The 21,924-nt window shown below is 41.3% G+C and overlaps 1 protein-coding gene across 1 annotated transcript; it reads left to right on the forward strand.

Moving 5' to 3' along the window:
• The first annotated feature begins 1,649 nt into the window (after positions 1 to 1,649).
• Positions 1,650 to 20,782, forward strand: LOC140860713 (uncharacterized). The gene is made up of 5 exons (XM_073263719.1): positions 1,650 to 1,794; positions 1,843 to 1,934; positions 1,995 to 3,014; positions 3,081 to 3,420; positions 19,023 to 20,782. Exons 1-5 carry the CDS (start codon positions 1,650 to 1,652, stop codon positions 20,780 to 20,782), a joined length of 3,357 nt encoding a protein of 1,118 aa, XP_073119820.1.
• Positions 20,783 to 21,924: the final 1,142 nt, after the last annotated feature.

Here is a 21,924-nt window from a genome sequence, read left to right on the forward strand (position 1 = left end):
TTAGATACAATTGTTGGTGTATAGATATTTTTATAGGTGACAAATTGGGCATAGTATTGCACATTATTGATTGCAAGATGAATGTCAATGATTGATTATCTCTTTGTTTTTTTTTAAAAAAATTTATTTGCATTTATGTGTGTTATATATATGCGTGAATATAGGCTCCGTTTGGTACCGTTATTAATAATCTATGTATAAAATTTTCCGGTCTAATCACGCGTTCTTCTCATCATATTATTTATCCATCTATTAATTATAATTTCACATCAATCAAAACATTAATTATTTATCTTACATCAATCAAATCATTGAATTGAAATTACTATATTATCCGTTATAAATAATATTATTTATATTTTTTATTATTAAAAGAATAATATGGTAATTTACCATTTTTATATAAAATTTAATCAATCAAATCAAATAAACTATAATATATCAATCAAATCAAATCAAATATACACTATCCTTTCTTATTTATTTTTTATTACATTACATTACTTATATATATATATATATTTTTATGTCATCACTCATATCAAACTGAGCCTAAGTATGAAAATTTTGAAACTGAATGACATCATAATATATGACAATTATTTATGCCACAATAGAACATAAAATTATGGACATAAAAATGTCATGGTAAAACTCATATGAAGACATTTCAAAAAATCATTATAAATAACTGTTAATAATAATTTTTAATTTCTATATACATAAGTATAGAAGACATTTATAAGTGTCACTACAAATTGCATAACGAGACATTTTAAATTGACCTTATAAGCTATCTTTGTGACATTTTTTATTGTTAATATAAATAAAATACATGACACTTGTAATTGTCCTTTTAAATGATTTTAAAGAACACATAAATTTGTCATTATTAACATAATAATAAGCTAGACATATATAAATGTCCTTAAAACATGAGTTTTTCTGACATATCATATTATCATTATATTACTATTAGTAATATCGTGACAAGTTGACATTAATATCTTATAGTGACATTAAAAAATGTCAACAAGTTTATGACAACATTAGAATAGTGGACATTCATTGGAGGTGTCATTAAAACTTTAATGTCATTAAATGTTGAATATAATGACAATTATGAATGTCACTATAGACTTTTTTTCTTGTAGTGTACAAAAACTACATTATCTCTTGTTATGACACATTAATTTTCATCTATTTATATTTTTTAAAAAATTTAAATAAAATTATTGTTTTCAAAAAAAAAAATTAAAATTATTTGAATAAATGAATGGGAAATAACTAATACATTATATTATCTTTTAACTAATTATTATTCTTAACCCGAAAAACTTTATTTTTTTGCTACCATAAATTTATTAGATTTTTATTGAAATTAATTTTAATAAAAAAATCATTTTTTTTCACATACAATGGATGTGTGCAAATTATTAAAATATATTGGGCCATAACAAATTGTACTTGGGCCAATTAGTAAGCCCAATTAGTGTATGCTTTGTATTAGTATAAATACTAGAAGTTAGGCGGTTATTCAATTCATTCGAAACTCATTGTATCTTTTCTTCATCAATGAATATGAATTTTCTCTGTTTCGAGTTCTAATATGTATCAGAGCGCTAGAATTTTCTGCTGCTCTTCTTCTAATGGCGAGAGGTAATCTTCCGGCGCAAGCTCCGCCACAAGCGTCGCCTTCCAATGGTCGTCTATGTTCTGAAGACTCTAGTAGTCCATTTTATCTACAAAATGGTGATCATCCTGGTATAGTGTTGGTTTCTAAACAACTCACAGGTAATAATTATAATTCCTGGATTTGTGCAATGTCTATGGATTTAACAGTTAAGAATAAGCTTCAATTTGTTGATGGTTCACTTTTACGACCTAAGTCCGATGATTTGCTGTTTGGAGCTTGGGTGCGATGTAATAGCATGGTAATATCTTGGATTCTGAGTACTGTGAGCTATGAAATTGCTGATAGTTTGTTGTATTAGACTACTGCACATGAAATCTGGTCTGATTTACGAGATCGATTCCATCACAGTAATGCTCCGAGAATTTTCCAAATTAAGAAGCTATTGAACAGTTTACAGCAAGGATCTTTGGATATCGGTTTCTATTACACTAAACTGAGAATTTTGTGGGATGAGTTAAAGGATTTTCAGCCAGTTACTCAGTGTAGTTGTGGATCCCTAAAAGAGTGGATGAATTATCAAAATCAAGAATGTGTGATGCAATTTCTGATGGGATTGAATGATTCTTACACTCAAATTCGAGCTCAGATTCTGATGATGGAGAATATTCCAGTTATCTCAAAAGTATTTTCCTTAGTTGTACAAGAAGAACGACAACGTTCGATACACAAGAGCTTGTTAGAGACTGCTGTGGACATGCCAAAACATGTGTCATATTCTCCTCAGGTTGCTGCTGTTAAGAGTCCTTTGGGGTATCAGGGAAGTAAGAACATTCGCAACAAAGAAATTATATGTGCACATTGTCATTATACTGGTCATACAATTGACAAATGTTACAGGCTTCATGGATATCCGCCCAGTCACCCGAAGTATAAGCCTAAACAAATTGAAGAGAAACCACGTGCTAATCACACTCTTGCATCCATTGATGAGCATAGGAACAATGGAGCTGATTTTTTGAATCCTGATCAGTGTATACAACTCATTACTTTCCTGAGTTCCAAGCATCAGTCTGGTCTTGATAACACTATGGTTAAGGAGAAGCCTGAATCTTCTGTTTCTTGCTTCACTGGTATACTTTCTATGACTGTGACTAACTCCTCTCTTATTTGTTCTAGTTGGATATTAGATACTGGAGCAACACACCATATTTGTTGTTCCTTAGAGTCTTTCTTCAGTCACAAACCTATCTGCTCTCGAGTAACACTGCCAAACAATGATCAAGTCTTAGCAACACACATTGGGTCTGTGAAACTCTCGGAGAATTTAACCTTGCACAATGTTTTGTTTGTTCCTCAATTTCATCTTAACTTGATATCTGTTAGTTCCTTAACCGCCCAGATGTCCCGCTCAATTTCTTTTTCCTGTGATTCTTGCGTAATTTAGGATCCTTCAACGGGCAGGATGATTGGGATGGGTAAAAGAGTTGCTAAACTTTATATACTAAATGCTGAAAGTTTGATTCCCAAAATCTGTAATGTTTCCTTTACTGATTCAGTTCTTTGGCACTATAGATTAGGTCATCCTTCTTTTAAGAAACTTTCAGTTGTAAAACATGATTTGTGTCCAAAGTCGTTAAACGAAAGTGATCTACAACATTGTCATGTATGTCCTTTATCCAAACAGAAAAGATTGCCTTTTATTTCCCAGCACTTGTTATGTGATCAACCCTTTCAATTAGCTCATCTTGATGTATGGGGTCCTTTTCATCCTTTAAGTATTGAAGGTTTTAAGTATTTTCTTACCATTGTGGATGATCATTCTCGATTTACATGGGTATATTTCATGAGCTCTCGGTCAGATGTCATACATTTGTTTCCTACTTTTTGTACAATGGTTAACACTCAATTTGGTCTCAAAGTTAAATCTGTGCGCTCAGACAATGCCCCTGAATTTAATTTTTATGAGTTTTTTAAGAATGAAGGAATTCTGTAGTGACCCTTACCCAGATCACCTACTAAACAGAACTTAGACATGCAATTAACTTAATAAAACAGATATCAGAATAAAACTGCGGAAACCAATAACATTATACAATCCCAAGTAAAGGAATCTGTAAGTATCCAATAATATACAACCAAATCGAATAGCTGTATAAACCCAAACAACAGTAATAAAGCCTAGACGAAGCTCCAGCTGGCCAACCACTGACTAGCCTCTCCTGGATCCACCCTCCTCGTCCAATCGCAAACCTGCCCCATGGAATAGGGTGTCCAGAAAAATACAGAGTACGAGACGTGAGCATACAACGCTCAGTGCGAGAGTATGAGTATACATGCATGCAGAGTGAACTCCCTATAGACTCGAGGTCAAGGATCAGATAACAGAGACAGACCGGGCCCTGGTATGTAGCACGCTGTGCCGTCGCTTCAGGAGGTGGCTCCCATACCGAGATAACTGTGGATACGCCGGACCCAAATCGATGGAAGTCCATCCACTAACAGGATAGGGTACAACCCTACTACAGACATCTCGAAGGAGATACAGCAAGATGCAAATGAATGCAGCATAATATCATGGCATATAAATCATGCAGTCACGTAATACATGCATACTCAGTCAGGATATCTCGAACAGTACTTTCGTACCTCAAATACCAGGTAGGCACTACCAGCTCTAAGTCCAAGCCTAAAGTCCGCCTACACAGCGAAATGATACTACTATCATTACAGTGCTCTAAAAGCCTTAACTAAGATATTGCATACTCCTAAATATTTATAGGAAGCAAAAGCTATACCTGCGTCCGTCGTTAGCCCTTTGATGTCGATGCCTCCAGAACTTGGGCACAACTCCGCTACGACTATCGAACGTCTAGACGACTCCCGGTTCAAGCCTAGGAAGGCTAGAACAACTCGAATATGACTAGAAATAGAGAGGAAATCCGGAATTGGCAAGGAGAAATGAAGTCTCAGCCTTCTATTTATAGACAACGATCGGAGCCTCCGATCCTCGATCGGAACGTCTGATCCTGCCATCGGAGCTTCCGAAGATCCTGATCTGCCACATGTCAAAATATCATTTGATGACTCCGGATAGGGGTGATCGGAGCCTCCGGTCCTGATCGGAGCTTCCGATCCAGCCACACGTCATGGATGACGTAATATCATCGGTGCCTCCGATCCTCATCGGAGCTTCCGATCCCGATCGGAGCTTCCGATCGTCCCTTCGGAGCTTCCGATCCGTCCAATCCCCAATTTATTTAATTAGCATTAATCTTTTAATTACTCAATTAGGGTACGGGCTACTACATTCTCCCCCACTTAAGATATTTCGTCCTCGAAATCAGATCTTAAGTACCGAATGCAAATACAGAAATCAGAAACATTCTTTATTCAATCAAACGTTTACAGAGTTTGCAACTGAATACAACTTAAAGAATGAAATCAAAACAACTCAGGATGGTCTTTACGCATCCTGTCCTCAAGCTCCCAAGTAGCTTCCTCAGTGCCTCGGCGCTGCCACTGAACTAAAACCAAAGGAATGGCTTTGTTCCGTAAAACCTTATCCTTATAATCAAGGATGCGAAGAGGTTTCTCAACATAAGTCAAATCCTTGTCTACCTGAACCTCAGATCGCTGCAGAATATGAGATTCATCCGCCACATATCGTCGCAACAGAGATACGTGGAACACGTCGTGAATACTGGATAGATGCGGTGGCAAAGCTAGTCGATAAGCCAAATCGCCAATACTCTCCAAGATCTCAAACGGACCGATAAATCTGGGAGACAACTTGCCCTTAAGGCCAAATCTGAGAATCTTGCGGAAAGGTGACACTCTCAGAAACACTTTCTCCCCGACCTCGAACTGCAAAGGCCTACGCTTGATATTAGCATAACTGGTCTGACGATCCTGTGCAGTCTTAATCCGTTTCTTGATCTGATCAACAATATCTATCGCCTGCTGGATAAACTCCGGTCCCTCAGCCTGTCTCTCCCCCACTTCTTCCCAGAAGAGTGGAGTACGACAACGTCGCCCATACAACGCCTCAAAAGGTGCCATCCCAATACTAGTATGATAGCTGTTGTTGTAAGCGAACTCGATCAACGGCAAATGATCCTGCCAGGCTGAACCAAAATCCATGACGCACGCTCTAAGCATATCCTCTAACGTACGGATAGTGCGCTCGGACTGACCATCAGTCTCCGGATGATAGGCTGTACTCAAACTGAGAGTAGTACCCATCGCACGCTGAACACTCCCCCAGAATCTAGAAGTAAACCTGGGGTCCCGATCGCTGACAATGCTCACAGGCACTCCATGAAGTCGAACGATCTCCTGAATGTACATCCGTGCCATACGATCCACATTGTACTCCTGGCTATAGGCAATGAAATGCGCTGACTTGGTGAGTCGGTCCACCACAACCCAGATAGCATCACAGTTCCTCGGGGATACCGGCAAATGGGTCACAAAGTCCATAGTGATAAACTCCCATTTCCATTCAGGAATAGGCAGACTGTGAAGCAATCCTCCAGGTCGTCGGTGCTCTGCCTTGACCTGTTGACACACCAAACATCTCGAAACAAACTGATAAACACTGCGTTTCATTCCCTTCCACCAGAAACGAGTACGTAGATCCTTGTACATCTTGTTGCTCCCAGGATGAATACTCAACTTAGTGCGATGTGCCTGAGATAAAATCTCCTCTCGCAACTCTTCATCATGTGGAATCACAAGCCTACCAGACAAACACAGAAAGCCATCTGACTGATAATGAAATCCAGACGAGCTACCCTCGTTAGCTAGACGAGCTAAACGCTGGGTCTTCGAATCAGACATCTGAGCATCTCGGATCCGCGAATACAAAGCTGGCTCAGATAATATCGCAAACATCTGGATACTCTGCATACCTTTCTTATGCTTGAAGGTATAACCTGAAGTACAACAGTCACTGATCGCACTAGACATCGAACAAGTCTGAAGTGCGGATAGTCGCACCTTGCGACTCAAAGCATCAGCGGTGAGATTAGCAGCTCCCGGATGGTACTTAATCTCGCAATCATAGTCCTTAAGCAAATCCATCCAACGTCTCTGCCTCATGTTCAATTCTGCCTGAGTGAACAAATACTTGAGACTCTTATGGTCGGTGAAGATCTCAAATTTCTCGCCATAAAGATAATGATGCCAGATCTTCAAAGCGAACACAATGGCTGCTAACTCCAAATCATGGACTGGGTAGTTGTCCTCGTGAAGCTTCAGCTGTCTAGAAGCGTATGCGATCACATGCCCATTCTGAGTCAGGACACAACCTAACCCCTGAAGAGAAGCATCCGTGTAAACTACATACCCTCCAGATCCTGACGGTAATGCTAACACCGGCGCAGAAGTCAACCGCCGTCGAAGCTCACGGAAATTCTCCTCACACTCGGAGGACCACTCGAAATCCACACCCTTGCGGGTAAGCTGCGTCAACGGTCGAGCTAACTGAGAGAAGTTCAGAATGAAGCGACGATAATACCCTGCTAGACCCAGAAAACTACGGATCTCAGCAACTGTCGTCGGACGTGATCAATTAAGTACCGCTTCAATCTTGCTTGGATCAACAGAAATCCCCTCCCTGGATATGATATGGCCAAGAAAAACCACTCTATCCATCCAGAACTCACACTTGCTCAGCTTGGCGTACAATTGCTCATCTCGAAGAGTCTGCAGTACCAACCGTAAGTGAGAAACATGCTCTTCCGTATTACGCGAATACACCAAGATGTCGTCAATGAAGACCACGACAAACTTGTCCAAATACTCCCTGAAGACACGGTTCATCAGATCCATGAATATAGCCGGCGCATTGGTCAAACCAAATGGCATCACTAGGAACTCGTAATGCCCATAGCGAGTACGAAATGCAGTCTTGGCTACGTCCTGATCACGGACTCTCAACTGATGATACCCAGATCTCAAGTCAATCTTGGAGTAAATTGATGTGCCCTGCAGCTGATCAAACAAGTCATCAATGCAAGGCAACGGATACTTGTTCTTCACAGTGACTCGATTCAGCTGCCGATAGTCAATGCACAACCGCATCGACCCATCCTTCTTCTTTACGAAGAGAACAGGAGCTCCCCAAGGAGATACACTAGGACGAATGTACCCCTTGTCCAAAAGATCCTGTAGCTGATTCTTTAACTCACGCATCTCTGACGGAGCCAGACGATACGGTGCTCTAGAAATAGGCGAAGTACCCGGCATCAACTCTATGCCAAACTCGACTTCCCTAGCAGGAGAAAAACCCGAAATCTCATCAGGAAACACATCTGGAAATTCATCCACAACAGGAATGCTCTCTATCCCAATACTCTCAGCGGACAAATCAACTGCATAGATAAGGTAGCCTTCCCCGCCAGACTCTAGAGCTCGACAGGCTCTCAAAGCTGATACCAAAGGCATCGGGGGTCGCGCTCCCTCACCATAGAAAAACCAACTCTCACTCCCTTCCGGATGGAAGCGTACTAATCTCTGATAGCAGTCCACTGAAGCTCGATAGGTAGTCAGCACATCTATTTCCAGAATGCAATCAAAGTCGTCCATCGCCAGGACCATGAGATTCGCTAACAGAATGTTCCCTTCGAACTCTAAAGGGCAACCCATCACTAGACGCTTAGCCAAAGCAGATTGGCCCGTCGGAGTAGAAACAAACATCACTACGTCTAGTGCAATGCATGGTAACTTATGCCTCTTAACAAAACGTGCAGAAATGAAGGAATGAGATGCACCAGTGTCAATAAGTACAAGAGCAGGTATACCATAAAGCATAAATGTACCTGCGATGACTTTCTCATTCTCCTCCACAGCCTGATCATGTCTCAGGGCAAACACCTGGCCAGAAGCTCGTGGCCTCAAATGAGAACTCCCAGCAGACTGTCCCTGCGACCTCTGCTGTACGGTAGCCTGAGAACCCGATCCTGTACCAGAACCAGAACCGCCTCCCCCAGACAGTGGACAATCCCTCCGGATATGACCAGTCTCTCCACAACGGAAACAAGCTCCAGAAGCTCTGCGGCACTTGTCGGATGGATGGTTCTTCCCACAGTGATCACACTTGTCCTTCTTACCATAACGGACAACACCTCCAGAACCAGAGGAAGAAGAAGATCCAGACTTCTTGAAAGTTTGGGCACGGGGACCCAAAGAACTAGCAGGTCTCGACTGAGAGAAAGACCTGTTCCGCCGAATGCTGTCCTCCGCCTGGTGACAACGGCTCACCAAACCCTCGTAGGACATGTCATCACCAACCGCCACACGGTCATGGATCTCAGGGTTAAGGCCCTGAAGGAACAGATTATACTTCATCTCTGAGCTATCAGCAATCTCGGGGCAATAGGATAGCAGATCAAAGAACTTCTGCTGATACTCATCGATAGACATGGTTCCCTGTCGCAGACTCAGTAGCTCGCCTGCCTTCGACTGTCGGAGTGCAGGAGGAAAATACCGCTTTTGGAAAGCTGTGCGAAACTCGGCCCAGGTGGCCACTCCTCTCGCCGCAACAAAAGGTGCAGAAGTAAACCTCCACCACCTGCGCGCACGCCCATCCAGAAGATAGCCAAGGGTCTCCACCTTCTGCTCATCGGTGCATTGGAAAGTCTGAAAAGTCGTCTCCATGCGGTCTAACCAGTTCTCCGCATCCTCCGGAGACTCACCTCCAACTAAAGGCTTAGGACCCATAGCTAAGAATCGACGCACAGTGAAACTCTTGTCGTCATGGTGACGATGACGCCGTTCTCGACGAGGCTCCCGGTCGGCATCACCCCAACGCCCACCAACGCTGCCATGAGAACTCTGGTCGTCACGATTTGACATCTACAAAAATACCTCAAGATGAGACTAAATCCCAAGAAATCTTTTGCATGCTCTGATACCATAAATGTAGTGACCCTTACCCAGATCACCTACTAAACAGAACTTAGGCATGCAATTAACTTAATAAAACAGATATCAGAATAAAACTGCGGAAACCAATAACATTATACAATCCCAAGTAAAGGAATCTGTAAGTATCCAATAATATACAACCAAATCGAATAGCTGTATAAACCCAAACAACAGTAATAAAGCCTAGACGAAGCTCCAGCTGGCCAACCACTGACTAGCCTCTCCTGGATCCACCCTCCTCGTCCAATCGCAAACCTGCCCCATGGAATAGGGTGTCCAGAAAAATACAGAGTACGAGACGTGAGCATACAACGCTCAGTGCGAGAGTATGAGTATACATGCATGCAAAGTGAACTCCCTATAGACTCGAGGTCAAGGATCAGATAACAGAGACAGACCGGGCCCTGGTATGTAGCACGCTGTGCCATCGCTTCAGGAGGTGGCTCCCATACCGAGATAACTGTGGATACGCCGGACCCAAATCGATGGAAGTCCATCCACTAACAGGATAGGGTACAACCCTACTACAGACATCTCGAAGGAGATACAGCAAGATGCAAATGAATGCAGCATAATATCATGGCATATAAATCATGCAGTCACGTAATACATGCATACTCAGTCAGGATATCTCGAACAGTACTTTCGTACCTCAAATACCAGGTAGGCACTACCAGCTCTAAGTCCAAGCCTAAAGTCCGCCTACACAGCGAAATGATACTACTATCATTACAGTGCTCTAAAAGCCTTAACTAAGCTATTGCATACTCCTAAATATTTATAGGAAGCAAAAGCTATACCTGCGTCCGTCGTTAGCCCTTTGATGTCGATGCCTCCAGAACTTGGGCACAACTCCGCTACGACTATAGAACGTCTAGACGACTCCCGGTTCAAGCCTAGGAAGGCTAGAACAACTCGAATATGACTAGAAATAGAGAGGAAATCCGGAATTGGCAAGGAGAAATGAAGTCTCGGCCTTCTATTTATAGACAACGATCGGAGCCTCCGATCCTCGATCGGAACGTCCGAACCTCGATCGGAACGTCCGATCCTGCCATCGGAGCTTCCGAAGATCCTGATCTGCCACGTGTCAAAATATCATTTGATGACTCCGGATAGGGGTGATCGGAGCCTCCGGTCCTGATCGGAGCTTCCGATCCAGCCACACGTCATGGATGACGTAATATCATCGGTGCCTCCGATCCTCATCGGAGCTTCCGATCCCGATCGGAGCTTCCGATCGTCCCTTCGGAGCTTCCGATCCGTCCAATCCCCAATTTATTTAATTAGCATTAATCTTTTAATTACTCAATTAGGGTACGGGCTACTACAAATTCTTTCTTATCATTCTTGTGTTGAGAGACCACAACAAAACTCCGTGGTTGAACGAAAACATCAACATATCCTAAATGTGGTTCGAGCTTTGATGTTTCAATCACACATACCTCTCGAGTATTGGCCTGATTGTATTCTTACATCAGTCTACCTTATTAATCGGATTCCTTCACCTGTTTTATCTGATCAGAGTCCTTATTTTCGTTTATTCCACAAATATCCATCTTACAAACATCTCAAAGTTTTTGGTTGTTTATGTTATGGATCCACACTTCCCTCTCATCGTACCAAATTCTCTCCTAGGGCGCTCAAATCTTTGTTTCTTGGTTATCCTCCGGGTTACAAGGCCTATAAGTTGCTAAATTTGGAAACTAATGAGATTTATAACTCTCGAGATGTGGTTTTTCATGAAAGTGTTTTTCCCTTAAAAGACACTCCTTCTAATCCAGATTCTTTTTTTGAGTCTGTCCTTCCCACACAATTTTCTCCTTCATCTTCTGCCTTAGAACCAGCTCATTACACTACCAGATCTGTAGTAACCCAGGTTCCATTTTAAGATAATAATATGTTAAACATGATTAAGGGTTAGTAATTCCGGGATTCATTTGGACTTCGGAAGAGAATTTGGGCTTTTGACTTTGGGCCGAATTGGAAGCTCCGAACCCAGATCGGAAGTTCCGATCCCAGCCACTTTGGAAGCTCAGCGGAAGCACCAAGATCGGAAGCTCCGATCCTGGAACGGACGTTCCGATCTCCAGCTTCCAGCAATGCTCGATGACTCAGCCGCGAGTTTTGACAAGTGTTGGACGTAGAGCAGATCGGAAGCTCCGATCGGGCAATCGGAAGTTTCGATCCTGGCGTGTCACACATGCACGCAGTGAGCTGGATCGGAAGCTCCGATACCGAAATCGGAAGTTCCGATCCTGGCCGGGAATTTTGCCTATAAATAGGGCTTCTCAGATTCATTTCTGAAATACGAATTCCCGAGTTTCTTTCTTCAGTTATATAGTGTGAGTTATACACTTGAAGGCCCTATCGGTTATAATAGAGGTTCTGGAATAACCAAGGTGTGGTTATAGTCATCCGGGACTAGCAACTCCAAAGGACTAACTACGGACGAAGGTATGGTCCGGGAATCTATTTAAGTTTTGGGAGTACTTATTAGCTTAGTTAAGACTTATAGAATTTATGTAGTGATACGGTGAACTTTTGAATATAGGCTTGGAACCTAGGATCTTACTATACTTGAACTAGCCTAGAGGTACGTACACATTGACTGAGATTGCCAGCGAGTATACATGTTTATATGTTGCATTTATTTGGCATTATTATATGGCATGAGATATGATTTACCACTTTCTATATTCATATGTCATGTGCATATACACGTTGAGCCTATACCTTGTTATACCTGACTATAGAGCCGCTCAGCTCTATACTCGATAGTCTGTCACTGAGAATACCGCGATGGCGAGGGCATTTATGTCTGTCTACTCTGGTGTACTAGACGAGTGTGGTTGCACCCAGAGGTTGATCCGTGCGGTGGCAGCACTCATGTGGCGCCGGTTCTGAGCATGACTTTTCAGATGACCCTGTACCAGTCATCATGTTGCATGCATTATATACATATATTTACTAATGTCTATGTACTGGGCGTTAGCGCTCATGTCCTAGTTGTTATCTTGGACACCCTATTTCCATGGGGCAGATCGCAGGATGGACGGAGCTGGTAGTTCAAGGCAGGACTAGGGAGCAGGAGCCTTGAGGATTTTATTCTACAGCAGGATTCGATATAACTGAATACTGTTTAAGGTTTCGATTTGGTTGTATCACTACAGATTTAAGCCTGGATTATGTTACTAAGCTGATATGTAAATTATGATTTTGTTTCCTCACGTTTTACTCTGTTAAGTTATTTTGTTGTATTAACTTTAATACATGCTATTAGTTGCCAGTTAGTAGGTGATACCATGCAGGGTCACTACATTTTTGGTATCAGAGCATGCTTAGATTTTGGTATTAGTACTTGGGATTTAGTTTAGTCTTGAGTAATTCTTGCGCATTTGGGATTTTAATGTGCCATTCTTTTCAGGATATGGCTGACGAGAGTCACGGTAGTGTTGGCCAGGGAGGTGGTCATCATCATCGTCATCACCGCCATCATGATGATCAACATCGTCATCATGAGGGTAGACGTCGCTACTCTATCAATAAGTTCATGCAAGTAGGACCGAAACCCTTGATGGGAGGCGAGAATCCTGAACAGGCGAGGAGTTGGATGTCTAAACTCGATAGTACTTTTCGTGCTTTCGATTGTACTGAGGATCAGAAATTGAAAGTTCTAAAATTTGTTCTAGAGGATCGAGCACGTTTTTGGTGGGATGCCAAGGCTGCTCAGGCACGTACTGAGAGAGGACAGGTGACTTGGGGGGATTTCTGTCGGGAGTTCCAGAAATTGTATTTTCCTCCGGTTGTTCGCCAAGCACGATCTATGGAGTTTCTTACTCTGAGGCAAGGATCAATGACTATTGATCAATATCAGCAACGATTTCTTGATCTGCTACCTTTCAGTCCTCATATTAATGAGAGTGATGCATCGAAGTATGATCTCTTTCTACAAGGTTTGAACCAAGATATCTACTCACAGGTTGTCGTTTGTGATGACCCGGTATCTTTTGAGACTTTGGTGAACCGTTGCCATCTTGTGGAGACTAGCAACAGGCGGGCACAGCTGATGATGCCAGGACAGCCTAGTGGATCTTTTGAGCCTCGAGCTCAATCTGTTGTGCAATCTGGACCTACGTCTTCTTCTACTCCTAGTACTTTGTCTGGTTCTCATGGTTCACGAGGTATGTTCCATTTTGGGAAGAAGAAGAAGAAGGAGGAGTTTTGTAGTCACTGTGGAGGGAAGCATCCTGCAGCTTCATGTCGGAGAGCTACTGGTGCTTGTTATATTTGCGGTCAGCAGGGACATCTACAGAGAGATTGTCCTCAGCGCATGGGTTCTGCTAGTGGATCGGGATCACAGGTTGGATCTCAGGCTTCTATTGTTCCACGTCAGCAGCCAGCACCACAGAGTTCTTCTGGATATCGTCCACAAACTCAAGGGCAGGTGTTTGCTCTGTCTCAGGAACAGGCTACTGAGGGAAGCGATCACATGTTGGCAGGTACCTTTTTGTTATGTGGTATTCCTGCACTTGTATTAATTGATACTGGAGCATCGCATTCCTTTATTTCTAGTCGCTTTGTTAAGAGACATAGATTACCTTATGTATCATTAGATATGAATTTAGTTGTATCTACTCCGTTGGAGCAAGAGATAGTAACTAAGCGTCTAGTGATGGGTTGCCTTCTGGAGTTTGAAGGTAATGTGTTAGCGACTAATTTGATAATATTAGCAATGGCAGATTTTGATTGTATCTTGGGAATAGATATGCTGACTTTGTATCACTCTACTGTGGATTGTTATCAGCGTCTGGTACAGTTTCATCCGGTTGAGGGTGATAGCTGGTATTTTTATGGTGAGGGTGCGCGACCTCCGATGCCACTTGTTTCGGCTCTGAAGGCATGCCATGTCTTAGAGTCAGGTGGGGAGGGCTACCTCATCTATGCAGTTGATATATCCACGAGTAGTACGGGTATTGATCAGTTACCAGTTGTCAGCGAGTTTCCTGATGTATTCCCTGATGAGATTCCTGATTTTCCTCCGGTGCGAGAGGTTGAATTTGGTATTGATTTAGTACCAGGAACTATGCCTATATCCCAAGCACCTTATCGTCTGGAACCGTCAGAGATGAGGAAATTGAAACAGCAGTTACAGGATTTGCTTGATAAGGGATATATTCGTCCGAGTGTTTCTCCGTGGGGAGCACCTGTTTTATTTGTCAAGAAGAAAGATGGATCGATGCGATTATGTATTGATTACAGACAATTGAATCGTGTCACCATCAAGAATAAGTATCCTTTGCCGTGGATTGATGATCTATTTGATCAACTACAGGGTACTTCTGTTTACTCGAAGATAGATCTGAGATCTGGATACCACCAGATGCGGGTACGAGACTCAGATATATCTACGACTGCTTTCAGGACCAGATACGGGCATTATGAATTTCTGGTGATGCTATTCGGTTTGACGAATGCACCGACAGTCTTTATGAATCTGATGAATCAGATATTTCGAAAGTATCTGGATAGATTTGTCATCGTCTTCATTGATGATATTTTTGTCTATTCTCATGACAAGGATGAGCATGCACAGCATCTAAGAATTGTTTTACAGACGTTACGAGATAAACAGCTGTATGCGAAATTGAGCAAGTGTGAATTTTGGCTTGATCGGGTAGTGTCTCTCGGTCATGTGATTTCTAATGAAGGGATATCTGTTGATCCTAGTAAGATAGAGGCAGTGTTGAACTGGTCTCGTCCGACGACGGTTGCTGAGATTCGTAGTTTCTTGGGTCTAGCTGGATATTACCGTCGGTTCATCGAGAATTTTGCACAGTTAGAAAGGCCTTTGACTCAGCTTACTCGGAAAGATGTTGCCTTCATATGGTCCTCGGATTGTGAGGAGTCATTTCACGAGCTGCGTGGACGTCTTACTACTGCACCTGTGCTAGCTCTACCTTCTGGATCAGGAGGTTATGTTGTTTATATTGATGCCTCTGGTCAGGGGTTAGGATGTGTTCTGACACAGCATGGACATGTTATTGTCTATGCTTCTCGACAGTTGAAGACGCATGAGACTAACTATCCAGTGCATGATCTCGAGTTAGCCGCCATTGTATTTGCGCTCAAGATTTGGAGGCATTATCTTTATGGTGAGAAATTTGAGATATTCACGGATCACAAGAGTTTGAAGTATTTATTCACTCAGGCGGAGTTGAATATGCGACAGAGACGCTGGATGGATCTTCTGAAGGATTATGATTGTGAAATCAAATATCATCCAGGTTCTGTCAATCTTACTGCTGATGCCTTGAGTCGGCAGGTGAGACTTTCTGCACTTCAGACTAGTGAAGTATCTCATATGATTCAAGAGTGCTGTTCATTGAGTTTTACGCTCAAGCACAAGAAAGGGAGAAATGGGATTCGTTTGTATACTATTCTATCTGAGCCAGCATTGTATTCTCGGATCAGAGATGCTCAGATATCTGATGTTAAGACTCAGCGATTGGCACGTTTAGCCAATGGAGTTAATACATCTGGATTCCATTTTCAGGCAGATGGTTTATTGTGCTTATCTAATCGAGTGGTTGTACCTAATGATGCGGAGCTCAGGAACGATATTCTATCTCAAGCTCACAGGAGTCGATTATCAGTTCATCCTGGTAGCATGAAAATGTATAAGGACTAGCGAACTAGATTCTGGTGGAAAGGGATGAAAAGGAGTGTGTATCAATTTGTTTCTAGATGTTTCGTTTGTCAACAGGTCAAGGCTGAACACCGACGACCAGGTGGATTACTGCAGAATCTTGAGATTCCCGAATGAAAGTGGAGCACGTAACTATGGATTTTGTTACCCACTTGCCTATGACTATACGTCAGTGTGATGCTATCTGGGTTGTCGTTGACCGTTTGACAAAATCAGCACACTTTGTTCCTTACAACCGGGAGTATTCTTATGATCGCATGTCACGTTTATACATCCAAGAGATAGTGCGATTACATGGGATTCCAGTGAGCATAGTCAGTGATAGAGACCCGCGATTTACCTCACGTTTTTGGGGTAGTTTTCAGGAGGCGTTGGGTATCACTCTGAGTTTGAGCACTACATATCATCCGGAGACTGACGGACAGTCAGAACGGACGATTCGTACATTGGAGGATATGCTACGTTCTTCTGTCATGGATTTTGGCTTATCTTGGCAAGATCAGTTACCTTTGATCGAATTTGCCTACAATAACAGTTATCATCGTAGTATTGATATGGCACCTTTTGAGGCATTGTACGGTCGACGGTGTCGTACTCCGTTATTCTGGGATGAAGTCGGGGAACGAAAAGTCGAGGGTCCTGAATTGGTGCAGCAGATTGTAGACAAGGTAGATTTGATCAAGCATAGGATCAAAGTTGCTCAAGATAGACAAGCCAGTTATGCTAATATTCATCGCAGGCCACTTCAGTTTGAGCCTGGTGAATATGTGTTCCTTCGAGTATCACCTTTCAGGAAGGTGATGAGATTCGGCGTGAAAGGCAAGTTGTCTCCTCGTTTCATTGGGCCTTTCTAGATACTGGAAAAGATCGGAGATGTTGCATGTCGTTTGGCGTTACCGTCAAATCTTTCCAGTATACATAATGTTTTTCATGTGTCGTTGCTTCGATAGTATATAGCTGATGAATCTCATGTGATTCAGTCTACTGATATTCAGCTAGAGCCAGATCTGTCTTTTGTTGAACGACCAATCCGTATCCTAGACAAGAAGGAGAAAGTTCTTTGAAACAAGACTATACCACTTGTGATGGTACAGTGGCAGCGCCGAGGCGTTGAAGAAGCAACTTGGGAAACTGAGAGTCGTATGCAAGCGGAATATCCTGAGTTGTTTGCTTTGTACTTTTGATTTACCATGTAAGATGTAATTACAGTTGTTGTAATAAAACATGGTTTGATGTTTCATATTGTTATCTTGATTTGTCTTTAGATGTTATTTCGCGGACGAAATATCTAAAGGTGGGGAGAATGTAGTAACCCAGGTTCCATTTAAGATAATAATATGTCAAACATGATTAAGGGTTAGTAATTCCGGGATTCAATTGGACTTCGGAAGAGAATTTGGGCTTTTGACTTTGGGCCGAATCGGAAGCTCCGAACCCAGATCGGAAGTTTTGATCCCAGCCACTTCGGAAGCTCAACGGAAGCACCGAGATCGGAAGCTCCGATCCTGGAACGGACGTTCCGATCTCCAGCTGCCAGCAATGCTCGATGACTCAGCCGCGAGTTTTGACAAGTGTTGGACGTAGAGCAGATCGGAAGCTCCGATCGGGCGATCGGAAGTTCCGATCCTGGCGTGTCACACATGCACGCAGTGAGCTGGATCGGAAGCTCCGATCCCGAAATCGGAAGTTCCGATCCTGGCCGGGAATTTTGCCTATAAATAGGGCTTCTCAGATTTATTTCTGAAATACGAATTCCCGAGTTTCTTTCTTCAGTTATATAGTGTGAGTTATACACTTGAGGGCCCTATCGGTTATAATAGAGGTTCTGGAATAACCAAGGTGTGGTTATAGTCATCCGGGACTAGCAACTCCAAAGGGCTAACTACGGACGAAGGTATGGTCCGGGAATCTATTTAAGTTTTGGGAGTACTTATTAGCTTAGTTAAGGCTTATAGAATTTATGTAGTGATACGGTGAACTTTTGAATATAGGCTTGGAACCTAGAATCTTACTATACTTGAACTAGCCTAGAGGTACGTACACATTGACTGAGATTGCCAGCGAGTATACATGTTTATATGTTGCATTTATTTGACATTATTATATGTCATGAGATATGATTTACCGCTTTCTATATTCATATGTCATGTGCATATACACGTTGAGCCTATACCTTGTTATACCTGACTATAGAGCCGCTCAGCTCTATACTCGATAGTCTGTCACTGAGAGTACCGCGATGGCGGGGGCATTTATGTCTGTCTACTCTGGTGTACTAGACGAGTGTGGTTGCACCCAGAGGTTGATCCGTGCGGTGGCAGCACTCATGTGGCGCCGGTTCTGAGCATGACTTTTCAGATGACCCTGTACTAGTCATCATGTTGCATGCATTATATACATATGTTTACTCATGTCTATGTACTGGGCGTTAGTGCTCACGTCCTAGTTGTTATCTTGGACACCCTATTTCCATGGGGCAGATCGCAGGATGGACGGAGCTGGTAGTTCAAGGCAGTACTAGGGAGCAGGAGCCTTGAGGATTTTATTCTACAGCAGGATTCGATATAACTGAATACTGTTTAAGGTTTTGATTTGGTTGTATCACTACAGATTTAAGCCTGGATTATGTTACTAAGCTGATATGTAAATTATGGTTTTGTTTCCGCACGTTTTACTCTGTTAAGTTATTTTGTTGTATTAACTTTAATGCATGCTATTAGTTGCCAGTTAGTAGGTGATACCATGCAGGGTTCACTACAAGATCACTTTGCACTTCATCTAAACCAGCTCATTTGCGTGATTATCACTGTTATACTATTGTATCTTCTCCATCCTCCGCTGCTCATCCTCTCATATCTGTTCTTAGTCCTCATCGGTTATCCCCTTCTTATCTTACCTTTATTAATAATGTCTCATCCTTTACTGAACCTCATACCTTTTCTCAAGCTGCTACTCGGCCAGAATGGTGTCAGGCTATGACTGATGAGCTTCGGGCTCTTGAACATAATGGGACTTGGTCTATTGTTTCTTTACCTCCAACTAAATCTGTTATTGGTTGTCGTTGGGTTTATAAGGTAAAGATCAAAGCTGATGGTTCTTTGGAACGCTATAAGGCACGACTTGTGGCCAAAGGATACACCCAACAAGAAGGAATTGATTTTCTCGAAACCTTTTCCCCTGTCGCTAAGCTTGTTACAGTTCGTACTTTACTTGCTTTGGCTTCTATTAAGGGATGGTTTTTATTTCAACTTGATGTTAACAATGCCTTTTTACATGGGGAGCTTTCTGAGGAAGTTTATATGTCTCTTATTCCGGGTTATCAACGAAAGGGGGAGTCTTTTCCAGATAATGCGGTGTGTAGATTACACAAGTCAATTTTTGGGCTTAAACAAGCCTCAAGACAGTGGTTTTCCAAGTTTTCTTCTACATTAGTGCGTATTGGATTTCAGCCATCTTATGCTGACAGTTCCTTGTTTGTAAGGAAACGAGGGAACATCTTTATAGCCCTATTGGTATATGTAGATGATATTATCATCGCCACCAATGATGCACAAGAAGCTGAAGACTTAAAGGTGTTCTTAGACAACAAGTTTAAACTCAAAGATTTGGGAGATTTGAGATATTTCTTAGGCATAGAGGTGACACGTTCACAGCGTGGTATTTCCATTTGTCAACGTCATTATGCTCTACAAATATTGACTGAATTTGGAATGCTTGGTTGTAAACCACGGAGTACTCCTATGTATGTTAACTCAAAACTTAGTTGTGATGAAGGAGAGTTGATTGCTGATCCAATTGTGTATCGTAAACTTGTTGGACAATTACTATATCTTACTGTCACAAGGCCTGACTTGTCTTATGCGGTGAATAAATTGAGTCAGTTCGTTGCTAACCCAAGGGATACGCATCTTCAGGCAGCGTATTCGGTGTTAAAATATGTCAAAGGCACAGCTGGACAAGGCTTGTTCTATAGTTCTTCTTCTTCTTTGAAGGTCTCTTGTTTCTCGAATTCAGATTGGGCATCTTGTCCAGATTCGAGACGATCTGTTACTGGTTTTTATGTACTCATTGGCGAGTCTTTGATATCTTGGAAGTCCAAGAAACAACAAACAGTCTCACGATCATCTGCAGAAGCCGAATATCGGTCCATGGCCAATGCTACTTGTGAAGTAGTCTGGTTGTTTTCTCTTCTCAAGGAGCTACATATTTCTCATTCTCAGCCTGCTTTGTTATTCTGTGATAATCAGGCAGCAATTCATATTGCCTCTAATCCAGTCTATCATGAGAGAACCAAGCATATTGAGATAGATTGTCACGTTGTACGAGAGAGGATACAACAAAACATCATCAAGGTTCTTCATGTTTCTTCGAATCTTCAGCTTGCAGATTTGCTTACCAAGGCTCTACTGCCAGTTCAATTTCGGAATTTGTTAGTCAAGATGGGAGTGCATAATATATACTCTCCATCTTATATTAAAACATATTGGGCCATAACAAATTGTACTTGAGTCAATTAGTAAGCCCAATTAGTGTATGCTTTGTATTAGTATAATAACTAGAAGCTAGACGGTTATTCAATTCATTCGAAACTCATTGTATCTTTTCTTCATCAATGAATATGAATTTCCTCTGTTTCGAGTTCTAATACAAATACGCTAGTATTATATATATAGTTGAGATTAATACTTTTAAAATATATATATTTTTTTCAAATTGACATTATATTATCTTTCAAATTCTGTAAAATGTAATTGAATAACAAAAATTTCTAACCAAATCGGTATTCAATCAAAAGATAAAAGGAATGATTTGAATTATATCTGGAGCGCTTTATTTATGCAAATGGAACTATGGAAGTTATTTCAAGCAACATTATGAACTAAAGTACTCGTGGTTTTGATTTGAGATATGAAAATGTTTTATAGATATTGAAACATGATGTTTTGACTTGCTTCTCTATTAACTATTAATTAATGCATCTCTATTAATTTAATATATGTAAATTTAACTTAAAATTATTATTTTTTATGAGTATATTATGTAATATATGTTGATCGACCTATTTTATAGATATTTTGTTTGGCCATATATTGCACCACCTTTACTTTCCATATATAATTGCTTCTTTCAACGCGTTTTTCGCTATAATAATTTTTCAATTAACTAAATACACAATACAGATTATTTTAATACTTAATATAGTTATATGTGTTTATATATATATATATATATATATATATATGTTATTTAACTTTCATGATCACTATCACATGCAATACGTACGTGTACGTCGACGTCCCTAATATATATAGCTTGCGACCTGCCTGTGTAAATACACGCACACCAATTACATTCGTTTACTAAAAAACAAAATATGAAGTGTTAATTTGTTATCTTTTTTTAAAAAAAAAATTCAAATTTTGTTATCTTTTTAGAACTATAAATTCTTATATTTGGAAACTTGTGAGCATAAGAAGAGCCGCAGAGACTTCGGTGTGGTATCCTTTGGCATCTTGCCTGTGTCCATGCCGTACTGAAAGTGGGAAAATGAGGCTTCGATATATGCTACAGTGAGGGTTAGCTCATAGCTGTGTGGCTATCAAGTGACCACATATGTTTCTTGTTTTTATATTATTTAATTGAGTAATTA

Source organism: Henckelia pumila, chromosome 4 (assembly GCF_033568475.1).
Source record: "Henckelia pumila isolate YLH828 chromosome 4, ASM3356847v2, whole genome shotgun sequence".
Taxonomy (NCBI): Eukaryota; Viridiplantae; Streptophyta; class Magnoliopsida; order Lamiales; family Gesneriaceae; genus Henckelia; species Henckelia pumila.

Excerpts from the sequence above, each read along its gene's own strand:
- LOC140860713 (XM_073263719.1), top strand. The coding sequence starts at position 1,650 with ATGGCGAGAGGTAATCTTCCGGCGCAAGCTCCGCCACAAGCGTCGCCT. Across the intron at positions 3,015-3,080 it reads TTCATCTTAACTTGATATCT|GATCCTTCAACGGGCAGGAT; the intron begins GTTAGTTCCTTA and ends TGCGTAATTTAG. Across the intron at positions 3,421-19,022 it reads TCATCCTTTAAGTATTGAAG|GGTTCACTACAAGATCACTT; the intron begins GTTTTAAGTATT and ends GATACCATGCAG.